The sequence below is a fragment of the Crocuta crocuta genome, unplaced genomic scaffold (assembly GCF_008692635.1).
Source record: "Crocuta crocuta isolate KB4526 unplaced genomic scaffold, BGI_CrCroc_1.0 scaffold209, whole genome shotgun sequence".
Classification (NCBI taxonomy): Eukaryota; Metazoa; Chordata; class Mammalia; order Carnivora; family Hyaenidae; genus Crocuta; species Crocuta crocuta.
The window spans coordinates 4,958,454-4,976,031 of record NW_027551566.1 but is presented as its reverse complement, the minus strand read 5'-3'; the positions used below and the strand labels follow the sequence as shown (position 1 = coordinate 4,976,031).

The following is a 17,578-nucleotide window of genomic DNA, read 5'->3' as shown; positions in this document are numbered from 1 at the left end:
ATGTCTGTGATCACCTAAAAAAATTTTTTTTTGTGCTAGAATACCTGAGGGTATTTCTACTCCTGGTTCAATCTCATAAGTTTCTAGGAGTTCAAAATCCCTCTTAATATGTGCCTTTTGCCAAGCATTTATTAAAGTTCTAGACTGTTCAGAGCTAGAAGGTACAATATGCGTCACTTATTGACTCACAAATTAAGTTTTCTTTGCCCAGCATAGTTCTTTCATAGTTTTTGTCCTAAGGAAGGCATGTACTCTTTAATTTACCACAAGACTCACTGCTTCCTATTGTCCTATACCTGACTCACATATTTATATTTAATGCTTGCCTCCCAAAGCATTAAATGTCTTACTAATGCCCAAAGAATGCCATACTGAAAGTTAGCCATCTACGCTGAGGCACACAGCTACTTAGCAACTCCTCCCAAGTTCAGTCTAGAACTTCCCAATGTTTTCAGTCATTCAACAGATATTTATGAATCACATGCTCTATATCAGATACTTGTAAGCAAAACAAAGATTTTCCACATGGAGCCTGCAGTTGTTCCCAAGTCTGTCTTCAGAGGGAGTGTTCTTTTTGGTGTACTAGGATAATTTTGAAAGATGAAACTTGGGGCACTGTGTCAGTAGTTCAATTTTTTTTAATGTTTTTATTTATTTCTAGGAGAGAGAGAGAGACAGCGTGAGCAGGGGAGGGTCAGAGAGAGAGGGAGTCACAGACTGAAACAGGCTCCAGGCTCTGAGCTGGCAGTCAGCACAGAGCCCGACGCGGGGCTTGAACCCACGAATCGTGAGATCATGACCTATGCGAAAGTTGGATGCTTAACCGACTAAGCCACTCAGGCGCCCCAGTAGTTCAATTTTTTAAAGCTTAAGATTTTTCTGATTCCTAATATTTCATACAAGACCAGCCTTTTGTTTGAATATTCCCATAAGGAAGAAGCATTTCCTTACTGTAAAGCGTGCATGGTCCATTTGGCTATGGGTTGGAACCGCTCTGCTGGGATTGACTGAGGATATTCAGTTGTCTGACAATGAGAACAAGACAAGACAAACGACCAGAGCACTTAGAGTAATTAGTCACTACCAGCCTTTGATGGTAAACCACAAGTGCAAAATGAAAATGTAAAGGTCTAATCTCAAAAGTATGAATCAAAAATCATTCAGCATTCCTGGTTTAAGAGAGTGCTAGTAAATGTAAGTGTTCTCCAGAAAATATTTGGATAAAAGTCACATCTTCTCTGTACTGTGGAAGTTGGTTGGTTCCCGCCCAACCCATAGAGGGCATGTAGCCCAATGTGAACCAGAGGAATATGGTCTGTTGCCTCATTATCTTGGGCTGTCAATCAGACTATTCTTACCCTTGCTCTCGATGGCAGCTATGACTTCATAGCTGATATAAAAGTCTGCTTAAAAAAAAAAGTTTTCATGGGCATTGAGGAGGGCACTTGGGATGAACACTGAGTATGGTATGGAAGCTAATTTGACAATAAATTATATTAAAAGATAACAAATACGTTTTCTATTTCATGATGGGAATACATGTTTAATCTGTGCATTAGGTTAAACAGACTTACCTTTTTATTGTTTTAGTTGAGAAATAAAATCATGCTGAACAATGTCCCTCTCCCTTCCTTTGTTTACCTTGCACTCAACCCAGGGAAACCAGAATGGTCTCTGAGCAGGTGTCAGTAACATGCACGGTCCATCCTCTGACTCAAAGAAAAACAAGTTCTATGTAGGGAAGAAATTTAAGGGAGAGTGAAAAGTAGAAGAAAGAGCACTGACTTCAGAGTCAGATAGACTTGGATTCAGATGAACTTCTCTGCACCTCTATCTCCTTCTACTTAAAATGGAAATAATATCACCTGCCTTGCAGGACTGCTTCAATCAGTAAACAGGATGATTTTTTGAAGGGCCTGGCAAGGTGAATTTACAAATGGATTTTAGCTGTTTTCATCTGGAAACTAGCAACATCCTGTCTTGTGACCTCACACTGACTCCCTTTGTGTGTCAATTGTCCTGTCTAGCAGATCCAAAAATGTTGATATCCATACCTTGCCTTCTGAGGGGAGATGGCAATTGGAATGTCCCAAAGCATCAGCTGGTCCATGATGCATCTTCAGGTGGGCTTCCTGGTGTGTTCTGACTGTGGCACATTGATTTTGTTCTTGGCCCAATTACTGACCTTCCTATATTTGCTCTGGAACTTTGACAGTCCTCTCTATTCTGACTATGGGCTAGCCTCTGACTTGCTTTGGCCAAAAGAATATGGTAAAAGTGCTGTGTGCCAGTTCTAAGCCTGAGACTCAAGAGGACTTCCACATTTTCATTTGTTTTTTGCACTATTGTATTTGCTTTTGGAACCCTGCATCATCCATGAGAACAAGCCTGAGAATGGCTGTTGGAGGCTGAGAGACCGTGTAGAGGAGACCTGATGTGCCCTGGCTAACAGCCAGTGAACACTCAGAAGCAGAACCAACTACATAAACTACAACTGACTCCACATGCATAAAGTAGCCCAGTCAAGACCTGGACAACCACTCAATGAGACTAAACTGTTGACCCAGGAAACTGTGAGCTAAATAAATGGTTGCTGTTTAAAGCTACTAAGATTTGCAGTGCTTTGTAACACACATTATCATGGTCATACATGACTGAACCCTGAGTGACTGAGAAGTTTCCTCCAATATTAGAGGGCTTCAATGAGGACCCCTGGGGCTCCTCAGCATAGAAGTGACAGCCTCCCTCTGTGGGTTTGCCTGTCTCTCCAATCCTCAGCTACTACAGATCACGTTCTTCTAGCTTCTTTGTGAATCACCCAAGAGCCTGACAACAGAGGCAGCTAATAGTGGTCCTGGGGAGGCGTAAGATGAAGGAAGAGTCTTTTGCAAGAAAGGAGGTGATTTTTACCTGTTCTTCTCCAGACCCACTTTTTGTCCAAGAAGAAGTAGAATTTAAATATCCTAGAAATGTGATCTTAGGTCCAGACTTTGAAGAGGAGGAACTTTGGTTGAGAGGAAGATACACGTCAGTTGGGGTAAGCATTTAGAATCTATATACAAGAGATGGTTCAGGCTTGGGCATGATTGCAATACAGGCATACCTGGGCCTTCGGTTCTCTTTTCTGCCTCTCTTAGTCCTACTTTCTTCCTTTCTGGCCCCAGAAACCTCCAACCCATCAGCAAATCTCAATGGAGTCATTTAGCTAGCCATGGCTTAGGGAGTTACCCCTCCTAGAGATAACTGTACTTTCATGAGACTAAGCTTCAACACACACACACACACTCACACACACACACACAATTTAGGATGGGGTTAAACAGGAACCTTATGATGCAAGAAATGCCTTTTAATGCTATCTAAATCCACACCAACCTACCCTGTCTCTCTCACAGAAATCCTCAGCCTGTCCCTTGCTCTCTCTTCTGTCTTCTCCTTATTGTCCCCTGCCTACTTAACAGCCATAACCTCTATTTCTATTCCTCTTTTTTCTATACTGTCATATGTTTCTGTCTATTACACAGTATAACTTTCCTGCTTGTATAAATTTCCTCACCAGCTGTAAGTACCTGTAGAGCAGAGACTGTGACCCCCTCAGTTCCCTTTCTCCCCTAACCTCATTACAGACTGCAGTCTTTCATCCATAAGAGATTGCATGAGATCCAGGCAAATCAAGAATGGTCTCAGGAAATGTCAGTGTGATGCAAAGCCTAGATCTGTCTGCAAAATGCAGGGCCAGAGTGAAACTGATGAGCAATGATCAGCTGGGCTGGTTTCAGTCTTTGATGTATTGTTTTGTTTCCTGGGTTTTATTTCTTAAACCTCTTTTTCTTTTAATATTTTATTTATTTCTAGGAGAGAGAGAGACAGCATGAGCAGGGGAGGGTCAGAGAGAGAGGGAGTCACAGACTGAAACAGGCTCCAGGCTCTGAGCTGGCAGTAAGCACAGAGCCTGACACGGGGCTCAAACCCACGAGCCGTGAGATCATGACCTAACCGAAAGTCAGACGCTTAATTGACTAAGCCACTCAGGCGCCCATTAAACCTTTTTTCTTTTTAAAGTTTATTTATTTATTTTGAGAAAGACAGAGACAGTGCAAGCAGGGAAAGAGCAGAGAGAGAGAGACAGAGAGAATCCCAAGTAGACTCCATGCTGACAGCTCTGGAACCTGATGCCAGTCTCAAATTCACGAACCATGTGACCATGACCTGAACTGAAACCAAGAATGAAATGCTTAATGACTGAGGCGCCCAGGCATCCCTACTTCTTACACCTCTTGACAGCAGCTCCTCTTGATAATAAAATTATAAAAATATTTATATGTGGAATGACATCCAGTGTTCTACCAAACTAGACTCCCAACTTACCCTGACTGAGTATCATGAAAATTAGCACAACAGATAAATGCAAAGAAAATATCCAAATAACATGATGAGCCTAAACCAGAGAGGCTTAACTGTCTGGGTGCTCTGGACCTATCTGTGAATTTATAAGAAGCTGTGGGGTCTCCTGAGAACAAACAAATGCAGAGAAGAACAAAATCTGAGGTGGAGGCCATGCTTGCTCTCAGACCTTCTGGAGCATCAATGGATTGCCTAAGTGGAAAATCTCTGGTCCAAAGGAAAGCAGGCAGTGTGCTCTGTGAGGATTTAACACGCCTTTTTATTGGTTCATAGTTGGCTGCAGTTCCTGGAGGTTCCCTCCCGTTAAGGGATGGGAGTGTGTGGGTTTGGAGAAGAGCTTTAGCTTGGAGCCATGGTTATCAGGGGGAAAAGGAAGCAAGAGGTAAGAAAGAAAGGCAAAAGAAAGTGTTGCTCGTTTCCATAAAATTTTGTGGCATAATGAGAATTTCTAAAAACACTGCAAGTCTGAGCTAGCAATGTTATTATATCATCACCCAGCCTGAACCTTCAAGCTGACAATTTGCTGTGAATCCTTTCACTTGTTTTTCTCCTTCTTTCCAGAACTAAACATATTTTGCCTTAAGGAAAAAAAGGTGATGGTCTAAAAGAAGGGTGTGTTTGTGTGTGTGTTTATATGTTTAAATAAAGAAAACATGGGACACCTGGGTGGCTCAGTCATTTGAGCATCTAACTTCAGCTCAGGTCATGATTTCACAGTTGGAGAGTTCAAGCCACATGTCTGGCTCTGTGTTGACAGCTCAGAGCCTGAAGCCTGCTTCAGATTCTGTGTCTCCCTCTTTCTCTACCCCTCCCCCACTTATGCTCTATCTCTTTCAAAAATAAATGTAAAAAAAATTTTTTTTAATTAAGAAAACATTTGAAAATACACCAAATGCTGAAATATAGAAGACATCTTTTACTGGGACACTGAGGTGAGTGTTTAGGGACCTAAGACTATTTTTAATATGTCTTTTCTATTTATAAGATTAACATTCTACTTAGGGCACTGGGCTGGCTCAGTCGGTTAAGCCACCAACTCTTGATTTCTGTTCAGGTCATGATTTCATGGTTCGTGGGTATGAGCCCTGTGTCGGGCTCCTTGGTGACAGTGGAGAGCCTGCTTGGTATTTTCTTTCTCTCCTCTTTCTCAGCCCCTCCCCCACCAATAAATANTATATTATATATATTTATATAATTATAATTATATATAATTATATTATATATATTTATATATATAATATATTATATATATTTATATATATAATTATATAATTATATATAATTATTATAATTATTATTATATTATTATAAAGAGAATCCCAGGTCATGGGTCCCAAGGACATAGCAGAGGCGATGTCACGCACCAGCTTCATTGTCCTTCAGTCACACTTGTCTTTGTTAGGAGCTCCAGCCTGTAATCTGTCAGATGCAAAGCCATGGTTTCAAAGGTGGCTGGGGCAAACACTGAGGCTGCCGTGGAGGCAGTGTGATGTGCTGATTTACAGTCAGGAGACCTGGGATTTCTGCTGGCTGCTCCTTCTCAATTGGGAGAGCCCTGCCCATCCCTGAATTGTAGTCTTTCTCATTTTATAAAATGAAGCAGTTAGACCAAGCCAGGGGTGCAACCCAATGGCCTTCAGGTAACATAAGTATTGAAGTGGCCTAGGTATGTGACAATAGGAAGTAGTAGGGCCTCTGGCTTGAATGCTCTTCTAAGGAACATTCTAAGTTTGTTTGTTTGTTTGTTTGTTTGTTTTAATATTTATTTATTTTTGAGAGAGAGAGAGAGAGTAGAGAGAGCAAGCACAAGCTAGAGAGGGACAGAGAGAGAGAGAGAGGAAGACACAGACTCAAGCAGGCTCCAGGCTCTGAGCTGTCAGCACAGAGCCGGAGGCCCAGCTTGAACTCATGAACCGTGATATCAAGATGCAAGCCAAAGTAGGATGCTTCACTGACTGGGCCACCCAGGTGCCCCTCAAATTTAATTTTAAAAATATTTTTACATTTTTAAAAATTTCAATTTGGATATAACTTAAAAATTGTTTTTGCACAAATGGCACAGATATACTCATGTTCATAGCAGCATTACTCACACTAGCCAAAAGGTAGAAGCCACCCAAGTATTCATCAATATACACAACAAACATTTAAGGCCTATTCAGCCTTAAAAAGGAATAAAATTCTGACACATGTTACACATTGGTGAACCTGGAAGATATTGTGAGGTATTAAATAAGCCAGTCACAAAAAGACAAAAGCTACATGAGTCCACTTATAGGAGGTGGCTAGAGTAGTCAAATTCCATAAAGATAGAACGCAAAATGATGATAGTCAGGGGCTGCAGGGAGGAGAGAATGAGGAGTTATTGTTTAATAGATAGAGAGTTTCAGTTTTAATGGAAAATGTTCTAGAGATGGACAGTGGTGGTGGTTACATAATAATGTGAATGTACTTAATGCTACTGAAACTGTACACTTAAAAATAGATAAAATGGATAAACTTTATATTATCTATATTTTACCACAAAAAATTACTTAAAAAACAGTTCATGGGGTTACCACATACCCTTTATCCAGCCCTCCCCAGGTTAACATCTTACATAACCATAGCACAATTATCAAAGCCAAGTAAATAATTGATATAATATCACTAATTAATCTACAAACTTTGTTCAAATTTTCCCCACTAATGTCCTCTTTACTGATCTCAGATCCAATTCAGGATCTGCAAGGTTGTCTCCTTCTTAGTACATCATATCATAAGGCATCTGGTTTTGATACCTTGGGTGAGGCTAACCTGATCACTTGTTTAGGAAGGTGTCTGTTAGGTTTCTCCACTATAAAAGTATTATTTCTCTTTATTTATCACTATATTTCACCCACTAAGTTTAAGACATATCTGTTGGTGATGCTTGCCAGCCACAATTATTACTACAATGTTTCCTAAAGGGTAGTACCCAATTTCCATCATTACTCTTACATTTATTAGTTGGAATTGCATTGTAAGGAAGAATTTTCCTTTTGCCTCTATTCAAATTTTATTTCTGAAAAATCAGTAAAAAACAAAACAAAACAAAACAAAAAACAGAATAATGTCCCTGAGATGCTCATTGGTGCTTGATTACTCTGAAGTCCTTTCTAGTGTTAAAAATTCTCAGATTCATCATGCCCTCCACAACAGAAATAATACTCCAAGTCCATACCACCTGACAGTCAAGAAAGGCACAAGACTTTGAAAAGCAAAAGGTCAGAACACTTACATTTTCTTTCCTTTTCCATCCTCCACCTATCCTCACTTTTGGAGTCAAATCTTAACATTACTCTGAGTATATCATATCAGTGGAGTTAAGTAGAAAAAAATATTCAAGAACCACTGAGCCTGGAAAATACACATGAAATACTGGTGTTTAATTTGTCCTGGAGAATGTGATTTTTAATGAACAGGAACTAAATTACAAAAGCTGCGGTGCTTTAAAAGATTTTCATTCACACACCAGACTCTTAGACAAATTTGCTGTGTCCTTGAAGTTCTTCCAGTATCTGCTGCTCTGGTTTCAAGGCCCCTCCCATTGTGCCAGGAAGGTCACTTGAAAGAACCTAACTGAGCTGTTCCAGGCTGGTATCACCAATTAATAGACATAACTAATAGTGTAGAGTTTCAAGTTCACATGGTCCTAAAAACTGAGGAAACAAAACTTTTTTTTAAGCCAGCTATTTGTTTCTTGTTATCTGTTTCTGAGTGACAAACTAACCTAAAACTGAGTAGTACAAAACCACAACCATTTTATTATGTTCATGGAATTAGGATCAGAAATTCAGGCAAGGCACAGTGGGAATGGCCTATGGATGGTCCACATAGGAATTCGATTGAGAAGACTTGGTAGCTGAAGGATGCCTAGCATGGCTGGAGTCTGGAATCATTCAAAGCTTCCTCATTTATATATTTAGCACCCAAAATAGGGTGACTTGAAGACTTGGCCCAGCCAAGATTGTCAAATAAAAGACTGCACAAGGTGCCAAAGTTGCTTGGGTTTCATCATAACATGGAAGCCTGGGAGTGGTTGAACTTTTTTAAATGGCAAATCAGGACTTTAAGATCAAGCGTTCAGGTGAACAAGGCAGAAGTCACATGGCTTTTTATGGCCTAGCCTCAAAAGTCTCATGGCATCATTTTCACCATATTCTTTTGATCAAAGTGGTCACATTCCCCAGATTCAAGAGTTGGGGTCAAGTTATTTCATCTCTTGATTGGAAGACTGTCGAAGAACTTACGCCTATGTTTTAAAAATAGCCACACTCTTCAAAATTGAAACATTAGGAAAATACACACTTTAATAAAAATGAAAAATATTCCCTTTGTCTGAATACCCTTCCCTTCCTCCAGAAATTTCATGAAACTTTCCCCATATATCTCTCAGACTGAAATAATCTCTCCTTTGGGTTCTAATGGCACCTTGTCTGTAACACTGTTGTAGCACACTGTACTCTAGCAATAAAAATACTTGCCAACACTTACTGAGTGCACACTATGTTCCAGGCATTATTCCAAGATCTTTCTATTCAGTATCTCACTTAATTCTTAGGAAAACATGAAAAAGGGACATTCCCATTTTATAATTGTGTAAACTGATGCCCAGCAGAGTTAAACAACTTGCCATAAGGTCATATTAAATGGAAGAGCCAGAATTTAAGTCAAGATACTCCAGAACTCATGCACTTAGATCACTCCATCACAGAGTACCATTTATATGCTTCTGTGTGTAAATAGGCCTTTCTTGATAGATTGTGAGCTATTTACATGTCATATCTATCTTTGTATCTCCAGTGCAAAACACAGTGCCTGGCTTACGACAAGCAATAGAAAAATGCAGAAAAGATGCAAACAGGCAATTTGAAGAGAAGGAATTAAAATGTTCAATAAACATAGGAAAAGATGTTCAAAGTTTAAAAACAAGGAAATCCAAATAAGATGACATGTTTTGTTTATTAAATAGGCAAAATTTCAACTTCAATTAATAAATGTCAGTCCAGTGTTTGGAAGTATCAGACAATGGATATTTTTATTCTTACCTTCTGGTTGTTCTGACACAAATTTGATAGGAAAACTTTTGGAGGATATTTATCAAGATGCTAATGTTCACAATCACTAATTAAATTATTACATTCCTGGGATATATCCTTCAAAAACACTCTCATCTGTACATATAGTGACATTTATGAGGCTGTTCATCACAGGATTTTTAAAATAACATTTTTATTGAGACATAATTCACAAATCATAAAATTTGCTCTTTCAAAATGTACAATTTTATTATTTTTAATATATTCAAAAAGTTGTGAAATGTTACCATGATATACTTTTAGAACATTTTGATTGCCCCAAAAAGAAACCCTATAACATTACTAATCACTCTGTATTTTTGCCTCCTCTTAGTCCCTGATGTAAATACTAATCTACTTTGTATTTCTATGCGTTTGTCTGTTCTGGACATTTCATATAAAGGAAGTGATGAAACATGTAGCCTTTTTTTTTTTTTTTTTTTTTGGTGTGGCTTCTTTCATTTAGCATTTAGTTTTTAAGATTCATCTGTGTTATAGCATGTATCAGTACTTCATTCTTTTTTGTTTCCAAATTATATTCCCCACAGTTTGTTTATCCATTCTTCAGTTGATGGACTTTTGGGTTGTTTCTAGTTTTTACCTATCATGAATAATGCTGCTAAGAACATTTGTGTACACGTTTTTGTATGGACATAATACTTTCATTTCTCTTGGATATATACCTATGATTAGAATTGTTGGATCAAATGAAAATCCATGCTTAGTATTTTGAGTAACTGACAGATTGTTCTCCAAAGTGCCTGTGCCATTTTATTATCCACTATCAATGTACAAGACTTCAAATTCCTTCATATATCCTCAACAATACTTGCTAGTTTTTAATTTTATTTGCTTTTTTTTCTAGTGGATGTGAAGTAATATCTCATTGTGGTTTTGATTTGTATTTCACTAATGACTAATGATGTTGAACAACTTTTCATGTGTTTATTGGTCATTTGTATATCTTCTTTGGAGAAATATCTACTCAAATTTTTGCCCATTTTAAAATTGAGTTATTTAAATTTATTGCTAAGTTGTTCTTTATATATTCTGGTATGAGTCCCTAATCATAGATATGAATTGAAGATATTTTGTCTCATTCTATGGATTATCTTTTCATTTTCTTGATGATTTCCTTTGAAGCACAAACATCCTCAATTTTAATAGAGTCCAATTTTGGGCTTTTGGGTTTTTTGTCCTTTGTCCTTTTTCCTTTTGGTGTCATTTCTAAGAAATCATTGCCTAGCCTAAAGTCATGAATATTTACTCATATGTTTTAATCTAAGATTTGTATAGCTTCACTTCTTACATTTAAGGCTATAAGCAATATTGACTTAAAAATTTTATGTGATGTGAGATAGGGATCCAAACTGATTCTTTTTGGGTAGTATTCAGTTTTCCATGCATGACTTGTTGAAAAGACTAATTTTTCTCATTGAGTTTTTATAGCAACAGGGTTAAAGTCACTTAATCATAAATTACTATAAATTATTTCTGGACTCTCAATTTTATACCATTGAACTGTATGTCTCTTCTATGCCAATACCAGACTGTCTTGATTACTGTAGCTTTGTATTGCATTTTGAATTGAGAAAGTGTGAGTCTTTCAACTTTGTTCTTTTTTGAGATTGCTTTGGCTATGGGGTCCTTTGCATTTCCATATGAATTTTAAGATCAGCAAAAATAGGGAGTATTGCCATCTTAAAAATCCATGAACATGGGATATCTTTCCATTTTTTTATATCTTCTTTATTTCAATGATATTTTGTACTTTTCAGTGTACAAGTCTTATACTTCTTTTGCTAAATTTAGTCTCAAGTATTTTACTTATTTGATGTTATCGTAAATAAAATTATTTTCTTAATTCTATTCTTGGATTGGTCATTGCTAGCATACAGAAATATAATTGATTTTTGTATATTAATTTTATGTCTTGCAACCACACTCAACTCATTTGTTAATTTGAATAGTTTTTTGTGGATTTCTCAGGAATTTCTGTGTACAAGATGATGTCTTTTGCAAATAGAGATATTTTTTCTTTCTTTTCAATCTAGATGCCTTTATTTCTTTTTTTTTCTTGTCCCAGCTGGAACGGCCATTACACTGTTGAATATAAGTGGAAAGAACAGTCAGACTTGTCTTGCTCTGATCTTAAGGGGAAAGCAATCAGCCTTTCAACATTAAATATAATGTTATTTGTGTGTTTTCATAGTTACTATTCTCAGATTCAAGAAATTTCCTTTTGTTCCAAGTTTTTTGAATGTCTTAACATAAAAGACTAGTTGATTTAATCTAATAATCATCTCAATAAACACTTTTTTTCAGAAAAGCCCTTTATTCTATTGATATTGTTATTACATTAACAGATTTTCAGCTGTCAAAACATTGCATTCCTAGGATAAATCCCACTTAGTTATGGTATATAATCCTTTGTATATGTTACTGGATTCATTTTGCTAGTGTTTTGATGAGGATTTGGGGGCTGATATTTGCAAGGGATAGTGGTCTTTAGTTTTCTTGTTATATCTGTGGTTCTCATATGAGGGTAATAGTAGCCTTGATGAATTAGTTGGGAAGTGTTCCTTCATCTTACCTTTTTTGAAATAGTTTCTGCAGGATTTATACAAATTTTCTAAACATTTGGTAGAACCTACTAGTCAAATTATTTGGGTCTAGGCTTTATTTTATAGGAAGATTGAAAATTATTAATTTAATCTGTTTACTTATTATAGGTCTTTTCTAATTTTCTATTACTTCTGAATAAATATTGGAAATTTATGACTTTCTGTGAATTTGTCTATTTTACCAAGGCTATCTAATTTGTTTGCATACAGTTATTTATAGTATTCTCTAAAATAATTTTTATATCTGTATGTTGGTAGTGATGTCTCCTCTTTCATCACTGTTTTATTCATTTGAGTCTTTCTTTTTCTTCTTCAATTCTTAGAGTTTTCTTGAACTTTTAAACCAATAACTGGGTTTTGTTGGTTTTCTCTATTTTTTTTTTAAATTTTCTATTTCATTTATTCCAACTTAAATCTTCTAATTTCTTTCCTGCTGTTTGTTGGATTTAGTTTGCTCTTCTTGTTATAATTTAGTTATTGATTTGAGGCCTTCTTTCACTATAGGCACTTACAGCTATGAATTTCCCTGTAAGCACTATTTTAACTACATCCCAAAAATTTTTTAATTCTTTTTTTTGTTTTCATTCATCTCAAAGTATTTTGGAATAATCAGTGTAATTTCTTCTTTGGCCCATGATTATTTAGGAGTATATTGTTTTCCAAATTTCTCAACTTTTCATGTTATTGATTTTTAAAAAATATTTATTCATTTTTAAGAGACAGAAAGAGACAGAGCATGAATGGGGGGAGGGACAGAGAGAAGAGACACAGAATGTGAAGCAGGCTCCTGGCTCTGAGCTGTCAGCAGAGAGCCCAACATGGGGCTTGAACTCACAGACTACAAGATCATGACCTGAGCTGAAGTTGGACACTTAACCGATTGAGCCATCCAGGTGCCTCTCATCTGTTATTGATTTTTAATGTAATTAGCATTTGTGATCAGATAACACACTTTGTATTTTTAGTCCTTTTAAATTTATTGAAGCTTGATTTATGGCCTAGCATATGATCTATCTTGGAGAATATTCCATGTGTATTGATAAGACTATGAATTTTGCTATAGTTAGGTGGAATGTTCCATAAATAATTCTTAGGTTTAGTTGGTTTTTGGTTTTGTTCAAGTCTTCAATTTACTTTTTGATCTGCATGCTTGTTCTACCTATTATTGAAAATGGTCTACTTTTATTGATTTTTTATTTATTTCTCCTTTTAAAAAATTGTTCATTTATTTTGAGAGAGAGAGAGAGAGAGCAGGAGAGGGACAGAGAGAGAAAGAGAGAGAGAATCCTAAGTAGGCTTTATGCTCAGCATAGAGCCAATGCAGGGCTCAATCATATGACTGCAAGATCATGACTTGAACCTATAATGAGAGTTGGATGCTTAACTGACTGAGCCACCCAGGCACCCTTCTATTCCTCCCTTTGATTTGTCAGCTTTTTAAAATAATTTTTTAATGTTTATTTATTGTTGAGACAGAAACAGAGCATGAGTGGGGGAGGGGCAGAGAGAGAGGAAGACATAGAATCCAAAGCAGGCTCCAGGCTCTGAGCTGTCAGCACAGATCCAGACATGGGGCTCGAACTCACAAACGGTGAGATCATGACCTGAACTGAAGTTGGACACTTAACCGACTAAGTCACCCAGCTGCCCCGATTTGTCAGCTTTTGTTTTGTGAATTGAGCAGTTTCATTGTCACATGTATATATATTATAATTATCTGTCTTTTTGATGTACTAACACTTTTATCACCATAAAATGTCATTCCTTGTCTGTAGTAACAATTTTTCTTAAAATCAATTATATTTAGTATATGTATTGTCAGTCCTCCTCTCTTCCTGGTTGTTGTTTGTACAGTATATCTTTTCATATCCCTTGACTTTCAACCCATTTGTTTATTTGAATTTAAAGTGTATCTTTTTTGGGGGGTGCAATAAATTGATTTTATTAAAGTATGGGGACAGGACTGGTGGTCAGGAAGAGCTGCACTGGGGCTGTGAACAATGATTGATTATATACTATAGAGTTGGGGGAGGTAAAGGCAAAAGGGAGGCCTCCAAAAGGACTTTTATATGCATAGAAACCAGAAGCCTTGCTATTGTTAAACTAAGTTGTTTTCATCTTGTAAGGTATTAACATTAAGACAGTTGGGAGTTCCTGGAGAAATGTTATACTCTGCATTTGCCTCAAGTATTTTTCAGTGGGCTCCAAGCTATAAGGAAATTTAATTTTACCTACCATTTCCTTCTTGCCTTTGTTTCCTGCCTCACTGTGGAGGGGAGGGTAATGTTGGGGCTCTAGCAAACTGAGTCTATAGGTTTCTGGAGATTAGGCTATTGATAAGATTGCCTTTTTCTTGTAAATTATTAAGACATTTGTAAACCTGCATCACTATGATCTTTATTAGTTAACCATTTGTTTTCCTCTTTCCTTTGTTCTTGAGCAGCCAGGGGTGCCTGAGGAATGTCACACATATCCTACCCAGGCGGAGTAGGGTTATTGTTAGCTTGTGCTTTGTCTTCAGTTTACCTTAAGCTCCTTTATCATATCCCCTCTGAAATAGATAGCATGTAGTTGAATAATGTGTTCTTTAAATTCATTCTGTAAATCTGTCTTTTGATTAAAGCTTTCAATCCATTTACATTTAATGTAATATTTAAAAGATGTTTACACTTGACATTTTACTATGTGCTTTCTATATGTCTTATAAACTTTTTTCTTTTGTTCTTTCATAAAGGTCTTTTTGTGTGAAATATTTTAGTACACCTTTTTAAAAAATTATTTTTAACTTTTATTCATTTTTTGAGAGAAAGACAAAGAGCATGAGCATGGGAGGGGCAAGAGGGAGACACAGAATCCGAAGCAGGCTCCAGGCTCTGAGTTGTCAGCACAGAGCCTGATGTGGGGTTTGAACCCATGAACTGTGAGCTCATGACCTGAACTGAAGTCAGATATCAACCAACTAAGCCACCCAGGTGCCCCTTTAGTGCATCTTTTTAATTACCTTGTTGTTTATTTTACTATATATTTTTCACTTATTTTCTTGGTGGATGCCCAGGAGATTACAATAAATAAACAAATTAATACCAACTTAATTTCAAAAGTATTGTGCTATTATTGTTGTACTAATACATCTTTATACATTATAAGCCCCAAACACAATTTTGTTATAGGACAAGTGACAGTCCTATGTTCTCTGACTCTTACAGGCCCTGAGCAGAAGACAAGGTCTCATTATTGTGTTTTCTGCAACTAGCTCTGACACCCATGCCCAATCCCAAGGATCCTTAAATTAGGGAAATCTGGTCCATCATCTAACAGGTGCTTACTAGATTTACATGGTTGCACTGTGCTCAATATGATGAAAGGCACCAAGGAGTCACAGAGAAAGTCTAAGATATAGGACAGATAATGCAGCTGTGAAGACAGGAATAGGTCACAACACAGTTCTGAAGCAATCAGACATGGAGTATAAATACTACTTCAAAAGAAGAGAATGGAGAACCTGGTGTGAATAAATATAAAGGGAAGACTTTATGGAGGAAGGGATCAAAAGATAGGTAGAAACTAAAGAAATAGAGGAAAGAGTAAAAGGAGGAGGGGGAGGGGTGAATGGACAGTATATAGAGAAAACGAAAGGAATACAGAAATAGGGAAAGAGGTGTCGAAGTCTGATAGGAAGGAAGTTGCAAGTGATTTTGTCACATATATCTCATCCCATGGAGCCCTTGCATGCAGCTCTAGTTTTGGTTTCCCTGCCGTGGGGCCACCCCCAGAAGCTAACTGTGTCCTATGTCTATTTGACTCTCTACAGCTCCCCTTCACTGAAGGCCTGTACCACTTTTACCACAATGGCCTTGCAAAGGCCAAGAGAAGACGCAGCCTACATCACAAGCAGCAGCTGGAGAGAGACCCCAGGGTGAGTTTCCCTGGACACCTGCCTTCCAACCTCTGCTGCTACACCTGAGTCCACTGAGGGAATGTATAAAGGGGTGTGCTGGGAATTTTGAAGTAGAGACCCTCAAGTATTGTGATAGGCAAAATGGAACTTTGGCAGAGTGGTACTGGGGACTCACTACTCCTCTACCTTGTGCATGATAAGTAAATATTTTATAGGTTGTGGAGCAGGTGAGGAATAAACAGGGACACCACCTCTTTACTGGTTATCTTTTCCTGCATTATTGTGTTTGGACTTCTGGTTGCCTGGGAACATATTTTGGCCTGTGATGGATGGGAAGAAACCAAATTGTTTAATGAGTCATTTTATGGAAGGTTTCTTCTGGTGAATTCACATGCTTGAGGAGGTTACTGTGCCCATCCTGGGCATGGAGAAATGAGTGAGCCAGCAATTGTCAGGCTCACAGTAGGCAATGGACTTCTCAGTATCCATGCAAGGTTGCAGACTTTCTCTCCATATTTTATCACATCCATCTAATTTATCACCATACCTCAAAGGTGCTCATGACCCCCATTTTTAACTTAGAATCTTTACCTTGCTCTTGGAATCCAGGTCTCATTTCCTACTCTCCCTGGAGACTTAAATTCAACTTCCTCACAGTCAGACTTATTACTTTAGCCACAAAGCAGCTCCCTTTCCAGAATAGGAGCTTTGGTAATTCTTGAATCCTCTATCAAATCCCTTCTTCCATCCCCCTGTACTTACAGACTCATTCAATTGACTAATATAAATTATTATCTTATTAATTATTAATAATATGTTATTATCTTATTAATTAAGGAAAATTAATAATCCAGGCAAGTTGTTCTCTGTACATTGATGGCTGCACAAGTCTTCTCCAGAACTCTTGGGGGAAAGTGGATATAAAATGGGTCAGACATTTGAGTTAGAGACTTATACATGAGATTCTTTTGGAATTGATGGAATCTAGAAACTCATTCTTGTGGGGCTTTTCATGTTAACATTTGGCTGGGTTTAATTTGGGCTTTAATTAGAAATACAGATGAAACAGACTTCCCAGCAGACCCCCAACTGACAAGCCATAGGCAGTTTTCCTTTAACTTCTTAACCCAGGGGATCTCCCACTCCCTGGAGTGGAAATTCTGCTCTGAGAAGCCACTTTATCTGCTTTCACAGTAAGACCCAAGCTGCCTGCTGCCAGCTCATGACAGGCATTCTTAAAGGGTCTGTTGTAGAAGCTGGCACCATTATCTGAGGGAAAAAGGTCTCTTTTCTGTGTCATAACAGCATTGGCCCTGACTGTACCAATTCAGAGCTTGAGAAATATCTTGGGGAGCCTCTTGACAGAAATCTTGTATGTCTCACTTATGGATCCAGAGTGGATACTAGTAGACAAAGACCATTCTGGTGCACTGTGACATTGGTTTTCCCAACACCTTATCTCTGTCCAATGATCTTACACTTTATGGTCCATTGTTTTCCTTTTATTTATATATTTGCTTCAAAGTCCCATTGGGTTCTCCTCTTCCACAATT

The 17,578-nt window shown here is 37.6% G+C and overlaps 1 protein-coding gene across 2 annotated transcripts in view; it reads left to right on the top strand.

The window, feature by feature from the left end:
* The window catches only part of PCSK2 (proprotein convertase subtilisin/kexin type 2), a 279,018-nt gene that overhangs the window by 21,605 nt on the left and 239,835 nt on the right, over nt 1-17,578 (top strand). For both annotated transcript variants that reach the window (XR_013331600.1, XM_077750148.1), the window contains exon 2: nt 15,939-16,043. Coding sequence is in view for 1 of the 2 variants with exons in the window: in XM_077750148.1 (XP_077606274.1) it covers nt 15,939-16,043 (105 nt within the window). In the remaining variant the exon portion in view is untranslated. The remainder of the gene's footprint in view (nt 1-15,938; nt 16,044-17,578) is intronic.